This window comes from Rhinolophus ferrumequinum, chromosome 22 (genome assembly GCF_004115265.2).
Source record: "Rhinolophus ferrumequinum isolate MPI-CBG mRhiFer1 chromosome 22, mRhiFer1_v1.p, whole genome shotgun sequence".
Taxonomy (NCBI): domain Eukaryota; kingdom Metazoa; phylum Chordata; class Mammalia; order Chiroptera; family Rhinolophidae; genus Rhinolophus; species Rhinolophus ferrumequinum.
This window is the reverse complement of record NC_046305.1, coordinates 44,798,130-44,823,752: the sequence shown is the minus strand read 5'-3', so window position 1 is coordinate 44,823,752 and position 25,623 is coordinate 44,798,130. Positions and strand designations below refer to the sequence as shown.

The 25,623-nt window shown below is 42.6% G+C and overlaps 1 protein-coding gene and 1 pseudogene across 9 annotated transcripts in view; one reads left to right on the top strand and one right to left on the bottom strand.

Moving 5' to 3' along the window:
- Nucleotides 1–21,947, bottom strand: part of HIPK1 (homeodomain interacting protein kinase 1) — a 47,317-nt gene extending 25,370 nt beyond the window's left edge. For 7 of the 9 annotated variants that reach the window (XM_033092023.1, XM_033092029.1, XM_033092027.1 and 4 more), the window contains exons 1-3: nucleotides 21,213–21,364; nucleotides 8,856–9,933; nucleotides 1,776–1,899 (exon numbers count right to left, since the gene is read on the bottom strand). In XM_033092023.1, coding sequence (XP_032947914.1) covers nucleotides 1,776–1,899; nucleotides 8,856–9,931 — 1,200 coding nt within the window. In that variant the 5' untranslated portion in view covers nucleotides 9,932–9,933; nucleotides 21,213–21,364. Of the gene's footprint in view, nucleotides 1–1,775; nucleotides 1,900–8,855; nucleotides 9,934–21,212; nucleotides 21,365–21,588; nucleotides 21,788–21,926 lie in introns of those variants that run through there. The other 2 variants (XM_033092025.1, XM_033092024.1) reach the window with 2 other exon arrangements.
- On the top strand, nucleotides 13,394–14,949 carry LOC117014321 (suppressor of cytokine signaling 5-like; annotated as a pseudogene).
- Nucleotides 21,948–25,623: the final 3,676 nt, after the last annotated feature.

Here is a 25,623-nt window from a genome sequence, read left to right as displayed (position 1 = left end):
ACAGAAAGTAGATTAGTGGTTTCCTAGGGCAGGGATTAGAGGAGAATGACGATTGCTCATAGATACGGGGTTTCTTTTTGGAGTGATGAAAATGTTCTAAAACTGATTGCGGTAATAGTTCACAACCCTGTGAACATGCTACAAAAACACTGAATTGTATACTTTAAATGGCTGAATTACATGGTATGTGAGTTATGGCTCAATAAAGTTAAAATAACTCATCTGTAAGAATAAGGATGTTGCCATAGGAATCCTTCTGTATAACCACAGATGCATCAGGATGAACCCAATCCTGCCCCATAGAGCAGCATCCTATTTATTTAGCACGGGAAACACAACTTCCTCCTACCACCCAGTTTCACATCCATGTACCACAAAAAACTTCTCAAAACTACCAGATCATTTCTTTACAAGGAAAGCACCAGCTGTACCTTAGCTTCTAAATCTAACTTTACTTGGTTCCACTTACTAGGAAAATTTACAATACCTATCTGTTTACTAAGGTTGAAGAGATGTCACAAAGCACTTGGGCTAAGAATGGCACTTTGGAGGATGTAATTGCTCAGAACAGGTTTCTTATTCAGGGGTCCATGAAGCCCCTAAATTTGTACACAAAACATTGTGACTATATTTTTCTGAAAAGACCCAAAGCTTCATTGGGTTCTGAAAAGGGTTTAAGATCCAAAAAAGGAGAAGTGGCTTGACTCAACCACTGTGGTTTTGCATCATTTAATCTCCCTCACACTTCACCGTTATTACAAAATAAGGAAGCTGGCTTGCTTCTCACAGATAGAAGAAAGATTTAAAAATTACAAAGCACAATGTAACTAGTTACTTGTGACATGTCATTTTCTATGTTTCACTCAAAGACATGTTCAGAGAGTCGAATTTTGGGGAGTTGGTAAATGTTACATCTACTCTAAAACAGATCGAGGAATCAAAATTCTAAGCTGAATAGGGAAAAACATTGTTTTGCTCTTTTTTTCCCTTTGAATAATTCCAAATAACCACTTATTTCTTTTAAAAATAAACAAACAAGCAAGCCAAACCTCTTGAACCTACTATGTGCCAGACACAAAGTCAGGAGTTGAGGATACACTGGTGAATGAAACAGTCTCTGCCTTCAAAGGGCTTACAACATAGTGGTTAGACCAATTGTTATAAAAGAATTAAAAAATGAGATTCACAATTTATTTCCATGGCAAAACTTTTCCCCTCAGGACCAGCTCCTTAGAAAATTGTAGTATATCTTCTAAAACTTGTCTATTTTGAGACATACATCATTTATTACAATACTTTTCAACTCATATGATTTCCCTCCTAAACCCAATTTTGCAGAAACCCAATATATATCACAGCTTCTGGGGCCCAATGTGTTTCAGCAGAGGGCATCGACTTCAGTGTGTGTTATGTATAAAAGGAAGTAACAGCTGTGAATGAGCCAAAGTTCACTCAAAATTCCAATTCCTCATCCTTACTTACTTTCATATCTTAACTCATAAGACACATTAGTTTACTAACCAAAGTTAATAACTCTGATAAGTTATTACAGATCTGGGAAAGTACCAATCTAAAGTAATGTAAAATAAAATCCTTTTTTAAAAAGTAGAATTGCAAGCATAATTTCAAACTAAGAATTCTATTCTTTAAAAAATTCTTTCTAATTAGACTATTCTTCCCCTACTCTCTAAATACTTCACTAGTACTTCTCTCCCTCTAGAATCTATTTCACTAGTAACCACCTGCTTTCTATTTCCATTTAATAAACCTCTTACCTGATCATATTCCGAAGCACCAGGATAAAGAGGCCATCCCAGGAACAGTTCAGCTATCACACAGCCCAATGACCACATATCAATAGCTTCACAAAACGGTAATCCAAGAATAATCTCAGGGGCTCTAGCAAAAACAAACATAGGAGATTTAAAAAATCCACATTATTTCGGGAAGTGAACTGTGTCGACTAAGTCCTATTTCAGCATCAGCTAAAGGTACATCGGTTTAATGAAAGTGAAAATGATCTTTGGTATAAAATTCGTCATTAGAAACTCTTGGGGCCAGATGTGTTTTAGAATTCAGAATTTTTTGAATTTCAGAAAGGTACTACCAGGCACACACTATATATTGCATAACAATCCCAAAGGAGTTTAGGGAAGCACCATAATCTCTGCAACAAAACCTAGGAGCAATCATACTAAGTCGGCTAAATACTTTAAATAGCCTTAATTGGTTCAAGTCAGGTCTTGCCAATAAATGAGTTTATATCAAAAGTAGAAAAAGATTTTCAGTTTTTAGAGTTTTCTGAATTTTGAAATCGCGGGTAAGGAATCCTAGACTTATTCTTGTTATTCTTCGCACTTTTTTAATTATGGAAAAACCCATTAAATGGTATGGTCAATAAATACCCCTTTGTGACCAAAATACCTACTGTACAGACATACCGTGTTTCCCCAAAAATAAGGCCTACCACGAAAATAAGCCCCAGTTAAGATCGTCAGGCAGACGGACGCATTTTGGACACATTTAGTACGTTATGACGATGTTCCGGAAGATGACATGACTGTATTTGAATAAATGTAGATTGTTGTACATGAAAAAAATAAGACATCCCCTGAAAATAAGCCCTATTGGAGCAAAAATTAACATAAGACGTGGTCTTATTTTCAGGGTAACACGGTAGTGGTTGACAGCAGGGCCTCCAGAGCCAGCCTATCGGGGTCAAATCCTATGTTCCACTATATAACAGCTGTAGGCAATTACCTAATCTGTCTGTGCCTCAAAGTCTTCATTCATAAAATGAACATAAGAGTACCTACCACTCAGAGCGCTGTAAGTTTTAGATAAGCAATTAACAATCATAATAAATGTTTAAATATTAAAGTTCTTGACCAGTGCCTGGCACATAGTAAGCACTATATGTGTTAAATACAACAATAACTATTATTATTATATTATCATTATTTTAAAACTTTGAATTCTTTGCTTGCTTTTAGAAATATTTACTTCCATTGATGCTCCAAGTGAGAAACCTAACCTTAGGGAACCGTGAAGAGAAGACGAAGGAAATCCCAGAAACTTAAGAGCATTACACATCTATGAACACGTCCAAGGCAAAACTGTTACCCCCATTTACAGAGGAAACTCAGGCAGATTAAATAATTTGCCCCAAATCACAGTTAGTAAGGGGCAGAGCTAGAATTTGAATCCTGGTAGTCTGGCTCTGGAGTGGTTAAACCCATCTGTAACAACCTATTTGGCAGGGTGGTACACAGGGCATTTTTCAAACTGACTACAATTAAGAGATAAATGGGTCCAGAAAGAAAGGATGATGATAACAAAAACCCTAATATTGATAATACTCAGAGAGGATACATAGTGCTTATTCCGTATCGTGTACTTTTCCAAGTTCTTTATAAATGTAGTCAACCCTTACACCAATTCGATGAAAGTAGGTATTACCGTTACCTCAGTTCTCAGATGGACATTTTTTCACATTTTAACATCTCTGAAATTAAGAAGATTCTTGCAAATGATGGTATATTTTAGTTTCATGGCAGTGCTTTTACTTTCTCATTGGTACATAAATAATGTTTCACCTTATACTCAATGGTATAAGGTGTGTAACAAAGTATCATTTCCATCTGACAGGCGAAGAAACTGGGCACTGAGGTTAAGTAACTTGCCCAAAGTCACACAATTACTAAATGGTGAAGCCCAAGCGACCTTGATCCAGGGTCTGAGCTCTTAAATACTTTCATCATCTTCTCCAAATAATTTCCTTTCCTTTTCCAAGTCACAGAATTTGAATGTGCCAAGGCATTCAGGTCCCTCATTTAAAAGGAGACAAGGGAAAGCAGATGTCTTCATCAGGAACCATCTAACAGTATATATGCCTCTTCGTGGAACGCCCAGGTTTCCCCAACTTCACTTTCATGTAACGCGTGCTATTGGGGGAGGTTTGGGGGGGAGCAAAAATTGAGTGGGGGAGGGTATAAAGATATTTCCCTAAATAAGACTATCAGCCCCCAGTAATTTTCTAAGCAAGCAGCCCCTAGCGAACAGTTACGGTAAGTTAGAGGACCCCATAGGCTCCTTCAGATCTTCCCTGATCCTTGCACAGAAGTAACAGAAGATCCCGGCCTGCGGAGACTTACGTTATGTGACAGCTACGCATAGAACCACTAAGTAGACAGTTTTTGTACTATTTGATGTCAGCTGCGGTTTTGTTAGCTAAAGAAACAAACTTCCAAAGTGATATTCCTGTTACAGGTGGCGAGAGCCACATTACTGATAGGATTTCAGAGTTCAATTAAATCCCAACCACCGTGGCATGTTTTGAAGACAGCCCAAGTTTGACAGCATTAATAAACTTGAAGCTAAGAGGACCCAGAAACTTAAAAGCTTTTCTAAAATTGAAAAGGAACAAATTTTTTACTTTCAGTGAGCAGAATCATTAATGTCCAAGTTCATGACAGTGCCAAAAATAGCTGGCAGGGAGAACGCAAATGGCTTTGTGCCAAAACGAAAACTGGGCTTAGACCATTCCTGAGCATCAACTGAAGAGCAGTGGACTGATTCTACCAGCCCCACTACAGCAGGAAGACGTTTTCAAATCCAAAAGGCAGGTCCCAGAGAGGGGCCAGGCACCTAATAACTAACTTCTTTAAAAAAGTAGCAATAATGTGTGACAATCATTAGGCTTCTAAAACTCACAAGTTTCAGGGAAATTAAGACAAACACTAAATGCAGCTCTCAAACCCTATTAAACAAAAAACTGAAGACTGGCTGAAATCAGTTTTTCCATCTGGCCTCACCCCGCTTCTGGAGTAACAAAAGCAGCTAAAGATTTCCAGCAAAAGCTCACTCAAAACAATCATTCTACCACATCTACCATACAAAAAGATATCAAAAGAAAAAAAATGAAAGCAGTAAATATAAAATAAGGCCGCTCAGTCTGAGGGATTTTCACTCTCATTGTAGCCTAGAAATGTTACTCACCTAAACTCTAGGAAGCGAAAGAACTGAGTTGTGTTCTTTTACTGAACAGAAAGGAATCATATGGAGCACGTTCATCTCGCAAGTCTGAATGTTTTAAACTTTAAGTTCAGATTATAATTCTTGGTAATATTTTCCTTACTATATCATCTTTCCCCTTGGCCTCCATTATTTCTCAATCCCTCAATATAAACTCTAGACATGAAATTCTGGTTCTACTCATCTGTATAATAAGCAGGCTGAGTTAGGTAATTACTCTCCTAGGTCCCTTTCCAGCTCTGACATTCTAACAGCTGGGCCATAAAAAAAGATTACCTATTAAAGCACAGCAAAAAGGGGGAAAAAAACCAAAACTAGCAGTATTCACTTTAGGAAAATGGCATTAATTGTACTTTGGACATGGTGGTGTCTCTTTGAAAATACATCCCATCCTTAAAGAACAAATACTAAACAGGCTCTAACGACTATAATCAGATGGTAGAAATAGCAACAACCCCTGCATACTGATTTCCCAACTTCAGACTTCTTTAAATTGGAGAATTCCTTCAAGATCCGAAAGCTTTATTGCACTGGAACCCAGAGCACGCTGAGGTTAGGGTCATTCAACACACAGCACGAGCCATCTCCGCTCATTTTCATGAACATACTTGTTTCTTCCTGCCCCTCTCAGAGGCATCAAACGTACAGGTCAGAGATGTTATACGCAATCAAACTTCCTGCATCTGTGGCTTGGGTGAAACTGTAGGTTCACTGTCAGATGAACCTGGACTGTTTGTCTAGGATAAAATGAAAATAAGCTTTCCTTCGCTAAACCCTGTCCTTCCGTACATAACAAAGTGAGCTCAGCTTTAAATAAAGGCCAGATAGTTTGGTCAGAATGTTAAAGCACTGAGCTTATAAGCACGGCAAACATTTGTGCCTAGCCCCAACTCAAGCCCCAAAGAAAGACAGCAACTTCTCTTGGAATGAGTCTACATTTACATTCACAGTGGGCCAGGAAATCAAGTAGATTTCCATTGCCTGAGTCATTTAGCCATGCCCATGGCCAACAGAGACAGCATGGTGGCAAAACTTTATGTTAACTGATAATATGTTGGCATGTTATCAGCAAGATGAGGCAATGTAAACTGAAAAGGAGGGTAAGAGGAAGGCAGCCTTGGAGCCAGAATGCTTCACTGGCCAAAAGAATTTCAGGAGGTTTTCTGAAAGACAAGAGGGTGACCACTTAATGGACTCCAATAAAGATACAAAGCAACACGAAGACACTGGATAAAACTAATGATAAAAAAGGAATGCCTGAGCTGCCATTCCGCTTGCCTTAGGTTAAGTATCAAGTATTACTATGACACAACAGAACACTCCTGTTAAACCCTAAACGTAGGCCAGCCCTGGACATTGAACTTCAGTACGCTCAGCAGTGAGTAATACACAGAATAACCTCCTGTTTTTAAGGTAAACTGAGCTCCATTTAAACTTACTCATATGGTTAACAACTAAATGCAATGGATTTATAGGACTTTGTTGAAGAGTACTTACCAATGGGCTTAAAATTTGCTATTTTCCATTAAAAAAAAAAAACAGAACCAAATTACTCAAATGACAGCTTACATTAAAAGGATAAGAAAAGGGGGGAAAGACCAGCAATCTAACACTGAAAATTATTCAGATTTCATATTAGAGAAAGCTAAGTGGCCGGAACTATTTATCCCTCAAATCTCCTTTACTCTTTAAGGGAAAATTCCATCAAAAATTATTTCATGAGTAATTCTTATCTCTATTGCTCTTTTTCAGTCCTAAAATTGCTTCAGTTACAAGAGAATGCACTTGGTCTTTAACAGGGCAAACAGTTAGAGAACACCTGCAGCCACTGTCTAGAGAAGATCAAGAAAGCGAGAGCGGATCAGCTCTCATCCCTCAGCTGTGCTCTCCTTACCTCCCCAGTGCTCAAAATGAGGTGCAAAACTGAACCCTCAGTGCGCCTGTAAACCGTGTTGTATGTATGTATAAGTACATGCAGGTGGCGGTGGGATTGCTCAGAGAAGAGTAGAAGCAAAAGTAGTTGGAACCCAACTCTTCCAAGTCATGAATAAATAAATGGAGATGAGATTCTCAAAATTAGTCAAGTGGCCGAGAACAGCATGAAGCCAGAAACCAAAAGCTCTAGGAATTTCTTTACTCCATCTCACTCAAGTAAGAAATATCATAGTTTTATAAAACTATAAAAGGAAAAGATAAAAAATAGATGAGGGTGGACTGGAAGACAGTGTCGTTAGGACTCCAATACTAACCGACGTGACTTACAGAGTCAGTGCAATCCCCAGCAAACACAAACGAGGCTTCTGCAGAAAAAGAAAAATCCATCCTAAAATTCATGGAATCGCAAGGGACTCTTTGAGTAGCCAAAACAACCTTGAAAGAGAATAAACCTGGAGGTCTCACACTTCCTGATTTCAAAAGTTACTACAAAGCTACAGGTATAATCAAAACATTGTGGTACTAACATAAAAACAGACATAGAGACCAATGGAATAGAATGGAGAGACCAGAAATAAACCCTCATATATATGGTCAAAGGATTTTTGACAAGAGTGCCAAGACCATTCAATGGAGAAAGGACAGTCTCTTTAGCAAAGGGTGCTGGGAAAACTGAATACCTACATGAGATAGAATATTAGACCCTTAACCTTACACCATATACAAAAATTAAACCAAAATGGATCAAAGACCTAAATGTAAGAGCTAAAACTATAAAACATTTAGTAGAAAACACAGAGGAAAAGCTTCATAACATTGGTTTGGCAACGGTTTCTTGGATATGATATCAAAAGCACAAGCAACAAAACAAAACAAAACAAAACAAAAACTTGACTTCATCAGAATTAAAAGTTTTGTGAAAACGTTAACTTCATGAAATGGGAGAAAATATTCACAAATCATATATCTGATAAGGGATTAATATCCAGAATATATAAAGAACTCCTACAACTTAACAACAACAACAAAAAAAAAAAATTCAAAAATGGACAAAGGACTTGAACAGACATTTCTCCAGAGGACACACAGATGGCCAACATGCACATGAAAAGATGCTCAACATCACTAATCATTAGGGAAATGGGGAAAAAAAAATGAGGTATCATTTCACTAACACGAGGTTGGCTATTATCCAAAAAACAAACAAACAAACAAACAAAACAAAAAAAACCCCAGAAAAATAACAAATGTTAGCAAGGATGTGCAGAGCTGAGAATCCTCATGCATTGCTGGTGGGAATGTAAAATAGTGCAACAGCTGTGGAAAACAGTTTGGTGTTTCCCCAGAAAGTTAAACACAGAATTACCATATGACCCAGCAATTCTACTTCCAGCTGAAAGAATTAAAAACAAGGATTTAAACAATTGCACACCAATGTTCATCGCAGCATTATTTATAATGGTCAAAAATATGAAACCACTCAAGTGTCCATCAACAAATGAAAGGATAAACAAAATGCGGTATATACGTACAAAGGAATGCCCCAAGAACACCCAAAAACTTACGTTTTGGGGGAGTGAAAAGTTATATGCATATTTTTGACTGTGTGGGAGGTAGGTCCCTCAAACCCTCGTGTTGTTCAAGGGTCCACTGTATAATTCCACTAGGAACAACCTTCAGAATCAGGACTGGATTAATTTTTCTAGCGTTAAACGATATAACGTTCATGTAGGAACGCCACCCGTTTGAAATGGACTAAAACATCATCCTATTTCCATCTTGGAATCTGTAAATAAATTCCTTGTGACATGTAGCCCTATGTGATACATGTGAAATACAAAGACAGATCTCATTCTAAGACAAGTCGTTCAGCATTTGCCACTTGCCTGTAGTAACGGGACTGTAAGTAGGTGGAGCACACGGCCTTGGAAACGTGACTGGCAGAACCAAAGTCAATGACCTTCACCCGGTAGGGCTGGCGCACCGGATCGACCAGCATTATGTTTTCAGGCTTCAGGTCGGCGTGGATCAGACCGAGGCTCTTGAGCTTCATCAGTGCTGTGGCCACCTGCTGCAGGATTGGTCTGATGTACTTGAGTGGCAGTGGGCTAAACTTGTTCTGCTTTAGAAAATCATATAAGTTCTGCTCCAGCATCTCAAACACAAGGCAGGTGTGATTCTTATGCTGAAAGCACTCGTAAGAACGGACAAAATTATACTCGTCAGCGTTCTCACTGCTCAGGCGGGACAGGATGCTTACTTCAATCTGTCCTTGTCTGGCATAGGATGGGTGGTTCTTCAAGATTTTAATGGCCACGATTTCCTTGGTGCTCCGCTTCCAGCACTTAGCCACCTGTCCAAACGTTCCCCGGCCCAGGAACTCCAACACTTCATAGCTGTTGGTCATAGAGCAAAGGATCTCATGCTGGACCAGCTGGTAATCCCCTTCTCCGCTGGAACTGCTACTTTTTGTGGTCACCGTGGTGGTCGTGGCAGCAGCACCCACCACAGTCCTGTTTTGCAGCATGAGAGGGGGATGTTCTTCTATGATCTGCACGCTACCGTTGCTGTCCACTTCCTCACTTTTTCTTTTCAGTCCACATTTTTGATATGGCTCAAGCAAAGACACGTTGCTCCTGTGCGTCAGGCTCTGGCTGCTTTGGAAGGTTGACGTAGCAGCACTGGCAGAGCTGTCAGCAGCTGTTACAACAATATGCTCCACGGCAGGAGCCGGGAGGAGGAGGCCCTGGTCGTACGCAGGGATGGTGAAATTGGCTACCTGGTGAGAGGAGCCGGCTTGCCCTTGTGCGGCTGGGAGGGTTTTGCTGTGGGTATAATATTTGTCGTTGCTGCTCTGTCCAGAAACATCCCAGCCAGAGGGCTCTATTTTCAGTTTCTTTGCACTGCAGAAGGCACTCGACGACACTGATGGGGGGGAAAACACCTGCAGCTGTGATGCCATACCTGTGTCGAGACAGAGGAAGAATCAGACCCTCGAATGTGTACAACCCCTCCATTAGTACGTAAGAAAACTCTTTGTTTACAAAAACCACAAGAAAACGTGCATCTGGCTGGGGTTTTGTTTTATACATTTTCCAAAACATGTTTCCTATTATAGAATTACAAACTTTTTGGTCTAATTACATATCCGTAATAATTCTTGGAACCTCAACAATAGGACATATTGTTAAAGGAGTATAAACATCTATGATGGTTTATAAAATAGTAACAATAATAATCGTAGCTTAGATGACTGATCACTTACTATGTGCCAAGTAGTCGTCTAAGCACTTCACAGACATTACTCCTTTAATTCTCACCACAACCCTTTGAAACAGATACTAAAATTGCTATTTTACAGATGAGGAAACTAAGGCACAGCATAGTCAATTTGCAAGTTAAACCCGGGCTCTTTGGCCAGAGCTCATTCCACAGCTCTGTCTTCATTCCTGCCCCGATTAACTTTTTAATCAATTATTTAAATTTATACATAGATGGCATGCTTATAAAATTCACAGGTAAACCAAGTGTGGGCAGGATATTCGATATTACTAAGTAACAGGTCCAAACTGATCACCATAGGGAAGAAAACCATAAGGCAAATCCAGCAGATGAAATTTAACACAAATATAGATCCCTCCCTACTTAGGTCCAAAGTATGGCTAGCACAAAGCACAAGGATAAGACAGATACAAGGTTTAACAAGAAAATATATGAAAAACACCTTCAGTTGGTAAGAGAAACATGTAATAATGTTCCCCTCCAATCAAGAGCTAATTCAATCTTAAACTATATTCACAGAATGTGTCCAGAACGCGGTGAACAATGGGAGGGCATCCATTCTGCTCAGATCGTCCATAACAGTGTCTAGTTCTGCCCTTACACTTTAAGAGGACCAGTGATAAACTGACCAGAAGAAAGTAATCAGGATAGTGAAAAGTGGAGAGGATCTTCTGAAGAAACATGAGATGTTATTCTCAGAAAAACATGGGGAAAGGAAGGAAGAACAACCCAGCTTTCTGTCCCCGAATGTCCGTCCCATCAGCTAAGTAAGCCCAGAGACTAATCCCAAAGCTAATACTTTAAGAATAAAGTCCAAACATTTGATAATGTGTACAAGCCATTTCATAATTCTCTTCTCCCTTCTCGACAATATAGCTCCAGATGCCTTGGGGCTCCACATTAATCCTTCTTCTCTTGCTCCATACTTTTCCCCTTTCAAAAACCTCTTCCGGGCATTTATCATTTCTGGAAAAGGTTCTCAATTCTCTATCTCTAACGTAGACTTCTCTCTCTTGAGTTCCTTATTTCCAAATAACCACTCCACACTGCACTTGGATATCTTACAGACACCTCAAATTCAACATGTCCAAAATTAAACTTATGAGCCTTTACCCCACCCCAGTTTTCTATCTCAATTATGAGACACCACCATGCACCCAATGCCTCAAGCCAAAAATCAGGGAGGCAATGAGTCTGTTTCCTCATCTATCAAATAATCATAGCAATACCTACCTCGTGGGGCTCTTCTGAAAATTTAAAGATTTAATCATGTAGTAGTGCCTGGAACTCAGTTACTATTTTTATCCTGACTCATTCCGCATCCTTATTCCCCCATATCTAATCTATAACCAAATCTTCTCCATTCTACCTCCTAAGTATATTTCAAATCCGCCATTTTTCTCTATCCTTATTGGAACCATTCTAGTTCATTCAAACTTCCAGTAGCCTCCAAACTATCTTGAGTGCACATGGGGGATTTTTGTTTTTAAACCATGCAAATCGATGTCTGCTTTTTTTTTCTTAACCACCTCCTTCCCCCTGCCTCCCAGGTTTCCAGTGCTTTGGGGATAAAGTCCAAAATCCTCAACCTGCCTTAAGAAAGCTCTCCAAAAATCTCGTTGCTGTCTTCTAAAATATCCTCCATTCCAACCATACTGCCCTTCTTTCAGTTTTTGGAAGGCCCTCTAATTCAGCCTAAGACTCCCTGCTGGGAAAACTGTTTCCTCTTCCTCCCTCCCTCCCCCTCCCTCCCTTTCCCTTTCTCCTTCTCTCTCCCTTTCCCTCCCTCCTTCCTTATCTCCTTTCCTCCCTCTCTCCCCACAATCACCCCAGCCACCACCCTCCCACCATGCACTCCCGTGGCACTCTGTCCCTCCCTTATAACTTGAAGTTATTTAATGCTGCATTCCCAGTTACAGTATAACTTCCATTAGTTGTCACGTTCTTTGCTCCTATCACCAGAACCTACCACTGACTCTGGCAATATACAGACACTCAAGTGTTTGTTGGGTGATTGGATCCCTGCTTACCAACCTCCTATCTACCCCCTACCATTCATATTACACTGCAGGATGCAGTTGCAAATGTTTGTTTTGCTTTTTAATATTCTTCCCTTTTATCTGTGCAGTCCTTGGGAAATGGGGAAGTCTCCACGCCAATACACATCACATAATTTTACTAGTCATAAGAGAATAAACACACAACTAGAAAGGAAGGAAGCGTGACAAAGGATGTTACAGAACATAAAAAAGCAATGTGTACATTTCTTTGTGCCTGAATGCAACTAAAAACCATCTGCCCTGGACTAGACAGCTGGAACGAAGAACAAATCCTCAGCCTTCAATTTCTAAAACGTGGTCTGGATTTACTTCAAACAAGAGTGTCCATAATTTATATGAACCTTGAAGAGAAAGAAGTATAAATTAAAAGCTAAAGTCAGTGCAATTTAACTCCTAGGCTATGAATTTACAAATTGTCTTATTCTACCTATATCACTGACATAATACCAAATTATAACAAAACAAAAATGTGAATCCATGTAGTGCCTTTACAAAATTTACCTATTGAAATATATGCAAAAATATTTCTTGTCATAAATTTTAGCCAATTTTGAATATATTCTCCAGCACACAGTAAGTCGGTAAATAAGAATATATGTTCTGTAAAAATAAAGCAAGACAAATTTGGTAAGAAAACCAAGTATCTCTCTACTCCACCCATTGTTCTCCACCCCTATAGCACAATTCTGGACTACTTACTTCAACAGCCTCACTTGTGTCCCCCAAATTGCACTCTCAAGCCCCCTTTTAAGTTCCTTTCTCCCAATTCACTCTTCACTGTACAACTGAAGCTTTTAAAAAAGCACATCTCATTCCAGTGCGAGCTGAGGGGAGCTGGAGGTGAAAAGGGTGAAGAGAGGGAGGAGGCCTGGGAAGGAGGTGGAGGCCCAGTGGGGGACATCTGGCCTGGAGAAAGGACTGCACTTGCTCAGGCAGTTGGCAAGGAGGGAAGGGGACAGGCCTGGATGGGACAGGACGGACCCTTGGGTGGGCAGATGTGTCCTCGGGGTGACTGAGCCAGCCTGGCCACAGGTGCCCCTGGACGGGGCTGCCCTGCACGGCCCCCACCGATCTTATAATCAATGGATAAAGTGGGGAAAATGAGGAATACAGATATCAGAATCTCTTCACTCAGGAGGGGGTAACCCCTGGTGAAAATGTGCACAGAAACTGTAACAAATGTCAGTCACAGAGAAAAACATCAGCGTAGGAGACTCAACTCCTCAGCAACAAAGCGGGCCCTTCGGAGAAAAGGTTGCCTTACAACTGGAATTAAGCCCTTCAATGAATTCTTCAAGGAGAAACCAAAACCGCCACTGAAATTCCTCAGATTGTTGAAACAATCATTAAAAAGGATAACGATTCGGGTGTCACCCAGGAACAAGACTTGCAAGAAGAGAATCCTCCTCTGGACATGCTCCATGCGGTAAAGAAGAAATATTCGTGGTCCACAAAGACACAAAGTTCACTGGATAGTGGTAAAAAGTTTGGTAGAACTCGAAGCCCACTCAAAGGAGAGAGAGGCGATATGGGGTAAGCTCCGAACGTGATACGGACAGTATTTCCAGGAGAACTGTAAGAAGTTGCTCTGAGACACAGGTTGTAGCAAACTGCAGCCCACGAGAACTTAAAACAAGCAGCCAAAGCCTTTCTTTTTGAATAAAAGAAAAATATACCTTTCTGAATTCATGCTTGAGAAATGCCCTTTTCCTGCTGGCTCAGATTTTGCCCCAAAATGGCAATTGATTAAACCACACACAGCCCCTCTGAGCCCACATTCCACATTTTTTGATACATTTGATCCATCCTTGGTTTCTACAGAAGATGGAGAAGGTGGGTTTACGGAGAGAAGGCAGCTTAGTACTGAACAAGGTGTTGACACCCCTCCCGATGCCCAAATACATGCATTTGAAGTCACTGCACAGGTTCCTCAGTTATATAAACTGGGACCAAAGTTAGCTCCTGGCATGTCTGAAATAAGTGGGGACAATTCTGGAATCCCACAAGCTAACTGTGACCCAGAAGAGGACACAACCACCCTGTGTTTGCAGTCACACAGGCAGAAGCAATGTCAGGAATCGAGACAGCCAAGCCCAGGTTAGCAGACAGGAGTGTGGAAAATCCATACACAGCTGGATTATACACACAGCCTCGTGCCCGATTTGCTTCTGATTACGGGTATTCCCTGTGACTGGAGCAAGGGACCGCTGTGATGTAGAGCCCTTCCTGAAGGGAAACCTGAAGGCACGATTTTGCTCAGGGACTCTGCCCAAGAGGACCGACGACCTCTTTCTTCTCTGTGAGCTTCCATCGCTGCCACAGGTCCCTGCGTGCCTGAATTGAACGGTGGAACCCAACTTTAGTTTTGATGCTCGCGACCCATGTGTATTTCCCCCCTCCACTGTAAAGATCCTACTTCTCGCAAGTTTTTGAACCACTGCTTATTATCTCACTAAACAGGACTTTCCCTTTCAGCCTGCAATATATCTGCTGTGCAGTAAGCTACAGATGAACCACATACAATGGACTTGATGAGCTCCCTTTACCATCAACGTTACAGGACTTTGAAAAAGAGTATCATTATAAACAAAAAGTGAGAGTTGGCTCGTTAGAACAAGAACCAATCAAGGCAAAGTAAACTCTCCTGTCCCCAAAGGGCATTAACTAGATCTGCTTTCATGGGCATCAGACAGGACCCTACAGCAAGCACACCTATCAGTGTCAGGCTTTCTCAGTACAGTATGTAAGCTCAGTGTTAATATCTGTCAGATGCGATCTGCTCAGAAAAACATGGTGTCTATTGAGACAACCGAGGACAGAACTATAGGTGTTCAGCAAGGCTACAAAAACATTTTGCCGATTTAGCTGTTTGGTTTTTAATGGCTGTAGAAATGTGTGAGGCAACTCCGGGGCACTTGCTATGAAGAGTTCTACTTCTTACTGAAAAATAAACTGTTAACATTGGATGAGTATTTCAACAGTGTGACTAATGTTTGAAAGTATCATTTTTTCTAAGAATTTTTCTATAACCTTCCAAAAGTAGTGATGTTTTTAGTTACTATAAACCAAGCTTCAGAAGTCCAAAATATAAAGACCACCTTCCTTTTAGAAAAAAACAAAATGCAATTCTCTGGCCACAAGGGCATATAGTGCAGATCACTTAAGTGTTGATATAGTTTATAGTCAGTCTCCTTTTCTCTTCTGCAAAAGGTACTGCTACGTAAACCAGGTTTTCTAAATAGTAGTTCTTAAAATTTCAGATTTATAAAAATTGGTAGAATTTTATTTAAAGGCCTTAGGTACAAATTTTTTAATGAGTGCTTTAACTTAAAACACACTGGGAATAGCTGCTGCAATGTAGTCCCTGTGCGATTTTTAAAGTTGACATGTGCAGTCTAATTGTTGATTCGTTCGTTGGATCTTTTCCTATGCCCATGAGTTTGTGAACCATGAATAAAATGAGACTAGAAGATGCCCAAACAAGTCAGATAATAACTATAGTGGCTGCTGATATTGAGATTATTGTTAAACTATAATAATTTTGATGGCAGTATTCATCTCTTTGTGGTAAACTCTCCTAGCAAAATTGCTTAAGTATAATTTATAGAATTTCCCTGCAGTTAATTTTTAATGGAAAACCTGAAACCTAAATTGCAGATTTAAAAAGTACTATACAACCATTGTACCTGTAAATAACTTTACTTAGCACCTTTTTGCCACTTAGAATAGTATACAATACACTTGAGTGAGCTATTTTGGAAGTAATACCAAGTTCTAGTGTTTGCTTCTTAGTATTGAACTGAATTTACAGTTCTGTCCTAGACATTCTGCACTAAAGTAGTCAAATCCATCCTTATGTCTTTTTGTTACTGTGCTCTGTACCACTGGTGAGTGCTCCTGGGTTTCCTTACCTGCTGCTACAGCAAGTTATTCTATGTCCTCATGGCTATTGCCTAGGCTACAAAAAAGAAAAGCTACATTTGTATGCAACACTAACCCTTTGACTGCAAATGTATGTCTCTGCTTGCTGTGCCCGGTTATGGCTGCTTTTTTGTGCTAATAGAGTATGTTTGGTTCTTGTAAGTAAGTACCTAAGTAAGTAAGTAAAATGCAACTCGGTCCCCCCCTTAAAACCTTCGGATAAAGTCCAAATCTCTAATTTGGCTCTCCAGGCCTTATAAGATCTGGCCCGATTAGTTTCGCAGCCTCTTTTCATCCGCGCTTTCCCGCAGACACCCTGTCTCCCAGTAGTACTAAATTTCTCTGTGCTCCTGGAGTAGGCCTTGCTTTCTCCTGTCCCAGTTACTTCACACATCATGTTCCCTCTCTGAATTTCATTTTGCCCTCTTAGCCTTCTCGTTTTCTAACTTCTACTTATCCTTTTAGTCTCCACTTACAGCTCACCTTTTCAGTGTGGCACAGGCTGTTGGTTTGATCAACGTCTGCTCTCCTTCGTCCCAGGCACATGGCTAGACGACGTTTACCAGTCCCTCCCTCCAACAGAGAGACGTGTGGGTGAGCCTTTCGTGTTCCTTTCCTTTCCAGCAGCAGGAACCCATGGAAACCTGCTACCACCAGACAGCACCCAAGGGATGGCAGAGCAACACGATGGAAAGAACATGGATCCCTGAATGGTCACAGAGAGCCGAGCTGCCTGCCCACCAGGAACGTTCGGTTCAACCTGGAACATGTACTTCAGGCTCCTGTGAGAGGAAAGCTGCTTTCCTTCAGCTAGCCTGCTGTTGAGGGAGCCTTGGGCTCACAAACACTCAAGGAAAGCCTCCCCCAGACTGCTTTATACTAGGTTAGTTTGCTGGGAAAGGCTCCCACAGCTTCCTCTACTGCTACTTAGCACTTACCCCACTTGTAGTTATTTTTCGTTTATTCATTCAACAAACATATACTGAACACCTAGTACGTCCGCCTGGCACTGTGCTAGCCAACAGGAATAACAGTGGTGTTCCAGATGGGTAAGGTTCCTTATCTCCTGGAGTCCTTCTATTGGGGTCACATACACACACCCCAAGAAAATAGCAGCTGGTGATAGTGCTATAACAAAAACAAAACCCAGCGCTATAACCGTGTGAAAGATGGTTTCGTGGTCAGGGAAGGCCTACAAGGTGGTGGCACTTAAGCTAAGACCTAACTGTCAAGAAGGAGCCATCGCAGTGAAAAAGGACAGTTAGTGTCAAGATACATTCTTGGCCTACTTGAAGAAGAAACCGGTATGGATGGGACGGAACAAGGGAGAAAACAGTAAAAGCAGGACCCAAAGAAGCAGACAAGGGCCAGATCACACACTGACCTGCGAGCCACTCTGGATTGTACTCTAAATATGACTATTTGCAATTATTTATTTAAAAGTTGACTTCTCTTCTAAACTGCAAGTGCCAGGAGGACAAGTCTCAATAGCAGAACAGGTGCCCCTCTTTTTATCACCAGCATCGACCATAATGGCTGACACAGTAGGTGCCAAATGTCTGTTATAATGAATGACTATAAAGAGATCCCATTACTTCTCCATATGTAAACATGAGGAGTCCTCAAGAAGTCATTCTGACTAAATTAGAGAAATACGTGATGAGATACAAATTATAGTCTCTTGTCTACAAGAAAATGTATATTAGTTTTTGAAGTACTGTATAGTAATACACAAGGAAAAAATAAGCTTGAAACTCCAAGGACACCATTTGAAACGAAGCCCTCCCCCCTTTCCTGTAGCACGTCTTCATATGGAACTATGTGAAACAAGCCAGTTTCCCAATTAGTATATAAAAATAGGGTGTGAAATAGGTGGTTAGCTGACAAAGGAGTAACTCTACAATTCCATCCATTTAAACCAATTTTGTAATATTTTGGTAAACTAGTTGAGGGATACAACCTATCTTTCTAGGCAGGATACTGTTCCCTAAATTTCAATAGCTCTCTTAAGATTTACTTAGAATGACGAATCTATAGTAACAGAACAAAAGAAAGTAGATGCTTTTTGTGCTTGGTAAAAGGTACTATCTTAGTATGTGCAAAGGATGGCTTACAGATCTATAAAGTTTAGAATAAAGAAAACTGTATCTTGAGGAATTTCTAGCATAAGGAAAATGTCAAATAAGCAAAGCACAGATCAGTATGAAACACAGACACTGAAAGAGGACCCTGTTTAGATCAGCCTGCAAAGGCCTAAGGAAAACAGTACTTCAGTAAGCTAACAACAGATTGGCAGATCGGAGTTGGACGAGGCTCTTTCAGACAAATGTGATAACTTTTGCCAGTCTGCCAGGGGATGTGGAAAAATGAAAAACTGTTTAGAATAAGAAGGAAATAAAAAACATATTTGAATGGAGAAGATACTGGCAAAAAAGCACAGGGATTCTTACAGCTAAAACAGACCTTACAATACTCTTTCTGAAACTCCCTAATTCCAAGATGAGAAAAAGGAGACCTAAGAAATCCAAACAAGCTTTACACAGAGTTAATGAGTAGCAATGCTGGCAAAGCATTCAGGTCTTCTGATCCTTTTTCATTAAGCCCTCTGAGAAAGCACTGTACCAGGTGCCCTTAAAGAATCCAAAAGAAACACACATAAGTTTTCCTATCTTCCAAGAGCTTACAATGTTGCTGAGGTTATATGACACACAGAAAAGAAAAAGAAAATATAAAAACAGGATGTAACACTTTTTTTAATGCCAAATTATGCTCTATGAAAATACATAATGCATTTAGGGAGCTGGGGGATTAGGAACAAAAAACAAAAAAGGAACCAAAAAGCAAACCGGTGATTGTTGAAGTGGTACTTGGGAAAAAAATGACTTTGATAAACTTGTGCTCAGAATGGCATGAAACATAAGAAACTGGGGAAACACTAAAAACTGTAATTTAAAAAGAAACTTTAAAAAATATGGATGCTTTCTATAGTCATGAAAATGAAAACAGACCATGAAAATGAAAAAGATGGGCAGATCAGGAAGTTCATGTTTGCAAAATTAATTCAAATTACAAAAGGAGCAGTTACAATACACAACTAACAACAAGTTGCACAAGTTCCAAGTGTCAGAAGTTTACAAGGCAAGTTTGGCTCACTGATTTCTACCAACCCAACCACTGGCTGAGCTATGCTTATGAAAACAAAACCACAGAATTAAAGAATTCTATTTTCTTGAGAATTGTGAGTTTTGAGATGACCTCTTTCTCTTTTAGAAGGGAGTTCTGGTTTGGTTTTAAATCTCAAGTCATCAATCAACTTGCTCTACAATCCATAAATCTACAATGTCCAAAGTTAGGATAAACTTGTTATGAAAATGTCACCAGCACAACCAGAGCCAGTATATCTGCAAGATCTCATTCACCATTTTAATCCTCAGATGCTTTATGGCTTGGCTGCCTCCAGTTGCAACCACAAGTGCTTTTACCAAAATATCCTTCAAGCCAGGAACAGTTATCTTAAAGTCACTGATATCCCTCATCATACCATCATACCATTATTATAATGCAGAACCCTAAGTTAATTACATGTAAAGATCCAAAATCACCAGCTAAATAACAACTACGAGGTAAAATGACTTGCTAGATTTTTAAATGTTTTACAAAAAGCTTTAGACCTATATATGAAAAAAAGCTGGTAATGATTTGCATTGTCTGTAACGTTTTTGTTGTTTTTTTCCCAAATGACTACAGACCAGGAATCAAAAATAGCTTGACACAAACAAGAGCAAAATTGTAGGTTCTGCTGAGGGCATTGGCCACTTAATTTAACCCCACTTCATCAGGAGCAGGAAGCCACGCTGCTGTTTTCAACAGAGTTACTAGGAAACAAGATAAAGGACAGATTGGGCAGAAATCTATAGTTGAAATGAAGATTTTGATACAATTACTTAAAATCCCCAAAGTGTCACTAAAAACAAGCATCTAGGGATGCCTCAAAACGAGTCTACGGTTTAAGCGGAGGAAAGACGTTAGAGCTTGGGCTTGTTTTTCCCCCTGCTCTAGCCCCTCCTCCCTTCCCCCACCTAAACAGGAAAGAAAGCGCGCCCAGCATAAACACAGGCCAGTACTCCCGGATTGTCACCACAACAAACTGGAGGTTAGACCAGCGCTCCTGGCGACCGAACTCGGGGTCTTGGTTGCTAGGCACAAAAAGGGCCTCTTTCCCACAGATCTGTGAACAGTGTGGGCCTTACCCAAGAGTTTTGGTTGTTTCCTCACCTTTAAAAACAATAACAAAAAAGAAAAAAAAAAAAAGGAAAAAAAACCACGAAAGCGTTGGGAAAATGACAACAGACAGCAAAAGTTTCCGTCCGCGCCAGACCTCTAGATCTGACTCGCACAGCTCTACATACATTCAGTGGGCTGGTCCCACGTCGTCTCCCCCATCATTACAAATGACAAACCTAACGATTAACGAACATCAGCGGAGAGGACAGGAAAGCTTCCACACCCACCCCACCGCCTCCGTCCTTTCCAGACACCGCTTCCTGGTCCCAAACAGCACAAATAACCCACAACCATGGTGATCAGCAGAGCTGTGAAATACACACGCACAAGCCACACACTGGGAATCTGCCACGACAGCCGGGGGGAAAAACCGGCCCAGCGAGGAGACGCAAGGCGGCCCCCTGTCATTTGAGGACAACAACACGCCCAGGAGACAAGTGGCAGGAGGCAGGGGGAGTTGCCCCGAAAACAAGCCCTGAGCCTCCTCACTTTCCTGGGAACGCAATCCCCTCCGCGACCGAGAAAGGCCGGGCCGCAGGACACGGCGCCCGGTCCCGGGTGGGGGCACGCCGAGAGAGGCGTCCCCCGCAGGCCGGGCTTCCCGGAGAGCCCGCGGCCGGCCCGGTCCCGCCTCCGGGGGCAGATAGGAGGTCGCTCCCGCCCGAGGACCCTGCCCGCCCGCCCGCCCCGACTCACCGCCGGTGTGTCTGGTTCTCAGCCGTGAGCTGGGGCTGCCGAGAGGAGGCGGCGGAGACGAGATCCGGGGCCCCGCCGCCGGGTCATCATACCCCCCGCGCGAGCCGGCCCGGGCCCCGGCCCCCGCCCCCCGGAGCCGCCCCCGCGCCCGTTCCGCGGGGGGAGCCCCCTCAGCCCCCCGCCCGCTCCGCCGCCCGGGCCCTGGCCGCCGCCTCAGCCCCGTGCGCTCCCGCCTCGGCCTCCCGCTGCCGTCCGGGGCCACCGCCGGGCCCCTCGCTCCGCAGCCGCTGTTGTCGCCAGACCCGACGAGCCGAGAGCCGAGCGGCCGGCCCCGCCCCGCGGGAGCTATTCACCCGCCCCGCGCCATGATACCTACTGAGGCGGAAGTGCCGCCGAGCGGGCCGGGGACAGCGGACGGGTCAGGACCGCCGCACCGACTGCGGGGGGCGGCGGCGGGGCGACTCCGTCGGGGCTCGGTGGGGTCTCCGTGGGGAGCCAGCGTGGGTCGACGGCGGGGGCCGACTTCTCCGCCCCCTCCCCACGGCCCACCCCGCGGTGATTTAAAGGAGATTGGTGGCGGGAAGGGGTCCCGCGGTAAAATGTCAGCCCCACCAGTGTGACATCACCACGGTCTAGTGTGACACCCCCAGAAATTGAGCAACGCGCGGAAAGGCAGTGCCTACCCGGGAAGCTCCCCTGCTGGTGAGGAATTACCTCGGTTTAGGCTTTAATGTTTCGTTGCCATCTAGAGATGTTCGAGCAGCGTGACACCCGTGGACGCGGGTACACCCAGAGCCACTTAGGGGGCTCTCCCTTGGCCGCCTTGGGGATCCTGGGTTTGCTTTAGGAGGTGAGAAACAACAGCTGTGCTCTGAACCCAACCCCTCGAAACATGCGGTGAGCAAATGCTACCATAATTTGCTTGCCTCTCCCAGGAGATACGTAGTAAGGTTGGACAGTCCGGAAACGGAAGGCGTTGGGCACACGACATTCTGAAGAAATAGACAGTGTGAAAACTACGAGTGGGTTCCCCAGTAGAAAGACAGGTAACATTTCCCGTGATCAAGGTATTCTGCAGGACTTCCCATATACCTCCTGCTGTGTAAAATGTTCTGATTCCTAAAGTGGGGGACATTTTTAGGGAGGTAGTAGTGTAATTTACTTTTTCCATCCCAAACGTGCTGGAGGCTGCAGTGATCTGAGCTCTAAAAGTGTCTGTCCAGCACCCTGGGTACTTGCATATGTACTCTTTGAAGGGGACAGATATGGCTGAGTGAAGCTGTCTGTCTCAGATCTCATTCCTACACACTTGACTTCTTTGGAGCCCCATCTTTACACACACAAACACACAATTTTTGTGAAGATGTGCTAAGGTGGTTATGCTACCTTTGGGTTTCTCTCCTGGCTTAACCACACTGGTAGCAGTTCTGTTTTGTTGGGAACAGGAAAGTTATTTCCCTAGAGGCTCAGGGTTAGCTAAACAGTTTTGTTTGCTTATTTCCACAGAAACTTTGAGAACATAAAGTCCTACGTTGGGCTGACCTGGGAAACATCAAGACAGAGAGAGTGGGTGAGCATGCCTGTGTGGGGAACCAGGAAAAAGGCAGAACTTGAGTTCTGGGGTAGCACAGATCCTGCTCCAAAAGCAGGCTGCAAACACACTAGTTGCTTACCATGCCTTGGTTCAGCCCAACTCCATGACATGCTCCTAAGCGCCTACTCCCCCCGAATTAGGTCCCTTTTCTCTTTTCAAACACATCTCAAAATACACCTTTAGGCAACCTTTCCTGATTGACCACCCCCCCCCACTGTATTCAAATTGTTCAGTTCTGCATCACCTTCTGACTACTTACTTATTTACACATGTTGATCTCTACTTTCATTGTTCTTAGATCATTTCCTCATGTGTCTTATTACATGGAGACCTTAAAATCTAGTATTTTTCCCTCTCTAATATTCATTCATCCATCCAACAAACTGCTTGTGTGCCTACTCTATGCCAGGTACTCTCCTGGACTCTGGACCAGATGCAAGATGAGGAAAGACATGGTCTTTCCCTCAAAGAGCTTATAGTCTAGTGAGGTGGGAAATGCATGGAGGCATATAAGACTTGAATGACAAAGTCAGAGAGCGTCTTCGGAGAAGGCAGTGTTTGAGCATAGTGCAGTCAAAGGAGTGTCAAAGTTTAATGTAGCTGCAGTTCATTGGCCCATTCAGCAAATATCTATTGCGTACCTTCTGTGTGACAGGCACTATATTAGAAATTATAGATACAAAGGAGAGAATGCATAGTCCATGCCCTGAAGGAGCGTCCAGTTCAGCGGAGAAGTGGCAGGACATGGAATTAGGAAGATAGGTTGAGTCAGATGTTGAACGGCAATGAAGAGCTGTCAGAGGTTTAATCAGACAGGAAATAGGAAGGAACCTGTGCTTTAAAGAGAGAACTGGTGGCTGTGAGGAGGCTGGCTGGCTGGAGATGGTGAAGACTAGAGAAAAAGCCTGATTGGAAAACTATGATGAGGGTATAATCAAGCAGGGAACGTGGAGAGAAAGGGAAAGATATGCGACCGATTTCCTCCCAGACGAAGTCAGGGCAATCGGAGAGGGAGATGGAAATGATGCCAGTTGGAAGTACTGAAATCTCACCTGGGGTATGACATCCCTCTAGGACTTAGAGCCTACATTCAGTGTTGCAGGCAAGAAGTCCCTTGCTCAGGAGCTGCAGTGCTTACGGCCAAGTAAGTGAAGCTGACCAAAGGCTGTGTCTTCAGAGAAGCTGAGTCAAAAAGCTAGGAAAACTATCCAGACAAGTGAATCCAATGGGCCAGGAAGAAAAAGAGAATTCAGGCAGAAACCAACAATTGTAAAACTGGGAAAACCAGACAAGAGTGCAGGTCTGAAGTAAGGGATAGGAGGCAGAACATGGAAGAATCCTTTGAGCCAACAGAATAGTGAAGACACGAGTCCTGGAGCTCCCATGGCCATCTTGTGACCATAAATGTGACAGCAAAGATGAAGGCAGTCCATAGGCGGAGGGCAGCAGAGAAGCTGATGGAAAGTGTGTCCTTGATGACAGTGGCGCTTCTGAATGAGCCTGGAACCACCCACTTCTGGACTTCTTGGTAAGGAAGTGAATGTCTTTATGTTTTAAAAACATTGTGAGACAAATTTTCTATTATTTTGCAGCCCAGATCAGTTTTAACTAATAGAGATGAGGACTAGGGGAGATTTTTCTAGAAGAAGGACCTAATCGGTGGTGTCCGAATGTTCTGAGAAGTCAAGGAGAATGAGGACTGAACAGTGGCCAGTGGATCTGGCCACCAGAAGGCCACTACTGATCTTGGTAAGAGCAATTTTAGTAACATAGTGGAGACAGAAGGCATGTGGCTCCTACATAGGATTTTCCTAGTATGAGTGGTGACTGACAAACTGGGAAGGATGGTTTTGGTCCACCTGGTGATGGAATCTATTCTGGTCAATTCCCACATTCAGCTGTCAACCTCCAAGGAAGCTACTTGAGTCTGTGCCGTCCACGTCAGCTACATCCGGGGAATCGTGAACTGAATCATTCTGACTGCTCTCTGTTATCACTTCTCACAGGAATAAGCCAGGAAAAGCTGTTCTGGCCCCTTAACTGGTTTTATCGAGAGCAAATCCAGCATGTGTGATGGAGGTTAGAATAGAACCTTTTTGTCTTTCTTCCGGGATTGATTGACTATATACCAGGCTCTGAATCAGAATAAAAAGATTAGTAAAGCACACTCCCTTCTCTCGAGGGTCTTGCAGTACAGTTAAGGAGACAGATTAGAAACAATTATCACACGTCTGTGACATTGGTCCTCGAAGGGTTATTATAAGTGCTGAGAAATATGACAGTTCACTGTGTCTAGAGGTGACTTCTAGAAGTATTGTTGTGGTCTTAAAGAAGATGGCACTCCTTCTGGGGCATGAGTGAGCTGTTGTTTGTTTTTAGTAACGAAAGTACATTTTTTCATGCAAAATATGAACAGAAGAATAAACATGCCATTATCGTATCAAAGGGACGTGAGCTCTGAGGTGTGACAAGTACCTAAGGTGACTGGTCTGCACTAGGCTGCCGGGCAGCCAGGGGTTAGGAAGTAACAGCAGGGCAGAGATGAGGGCAGTATAAACAAAGCTGAGAAGTGAAGTACCCGCCGGTGCTAGGAAGCCCCAGGGTAATTAGGTGAGTGAGCATTCCATTTCCTTCCCGCTCTCTCCTCTGTACTGTGAGAAGGCTTTTTCTGCTCACTGCCTTCCCGCTCCCCTCTGTCCCCAGCATCTCCCCACTAAAGCAGGGTCGGTTGGGGGCTGAATAGTCTTACTGCAGGTAGGAATCTGACTTGCCTGTTCTCAAGTCTAGTCTTGTTTTCTTTTTGCATCAGAATAGGGC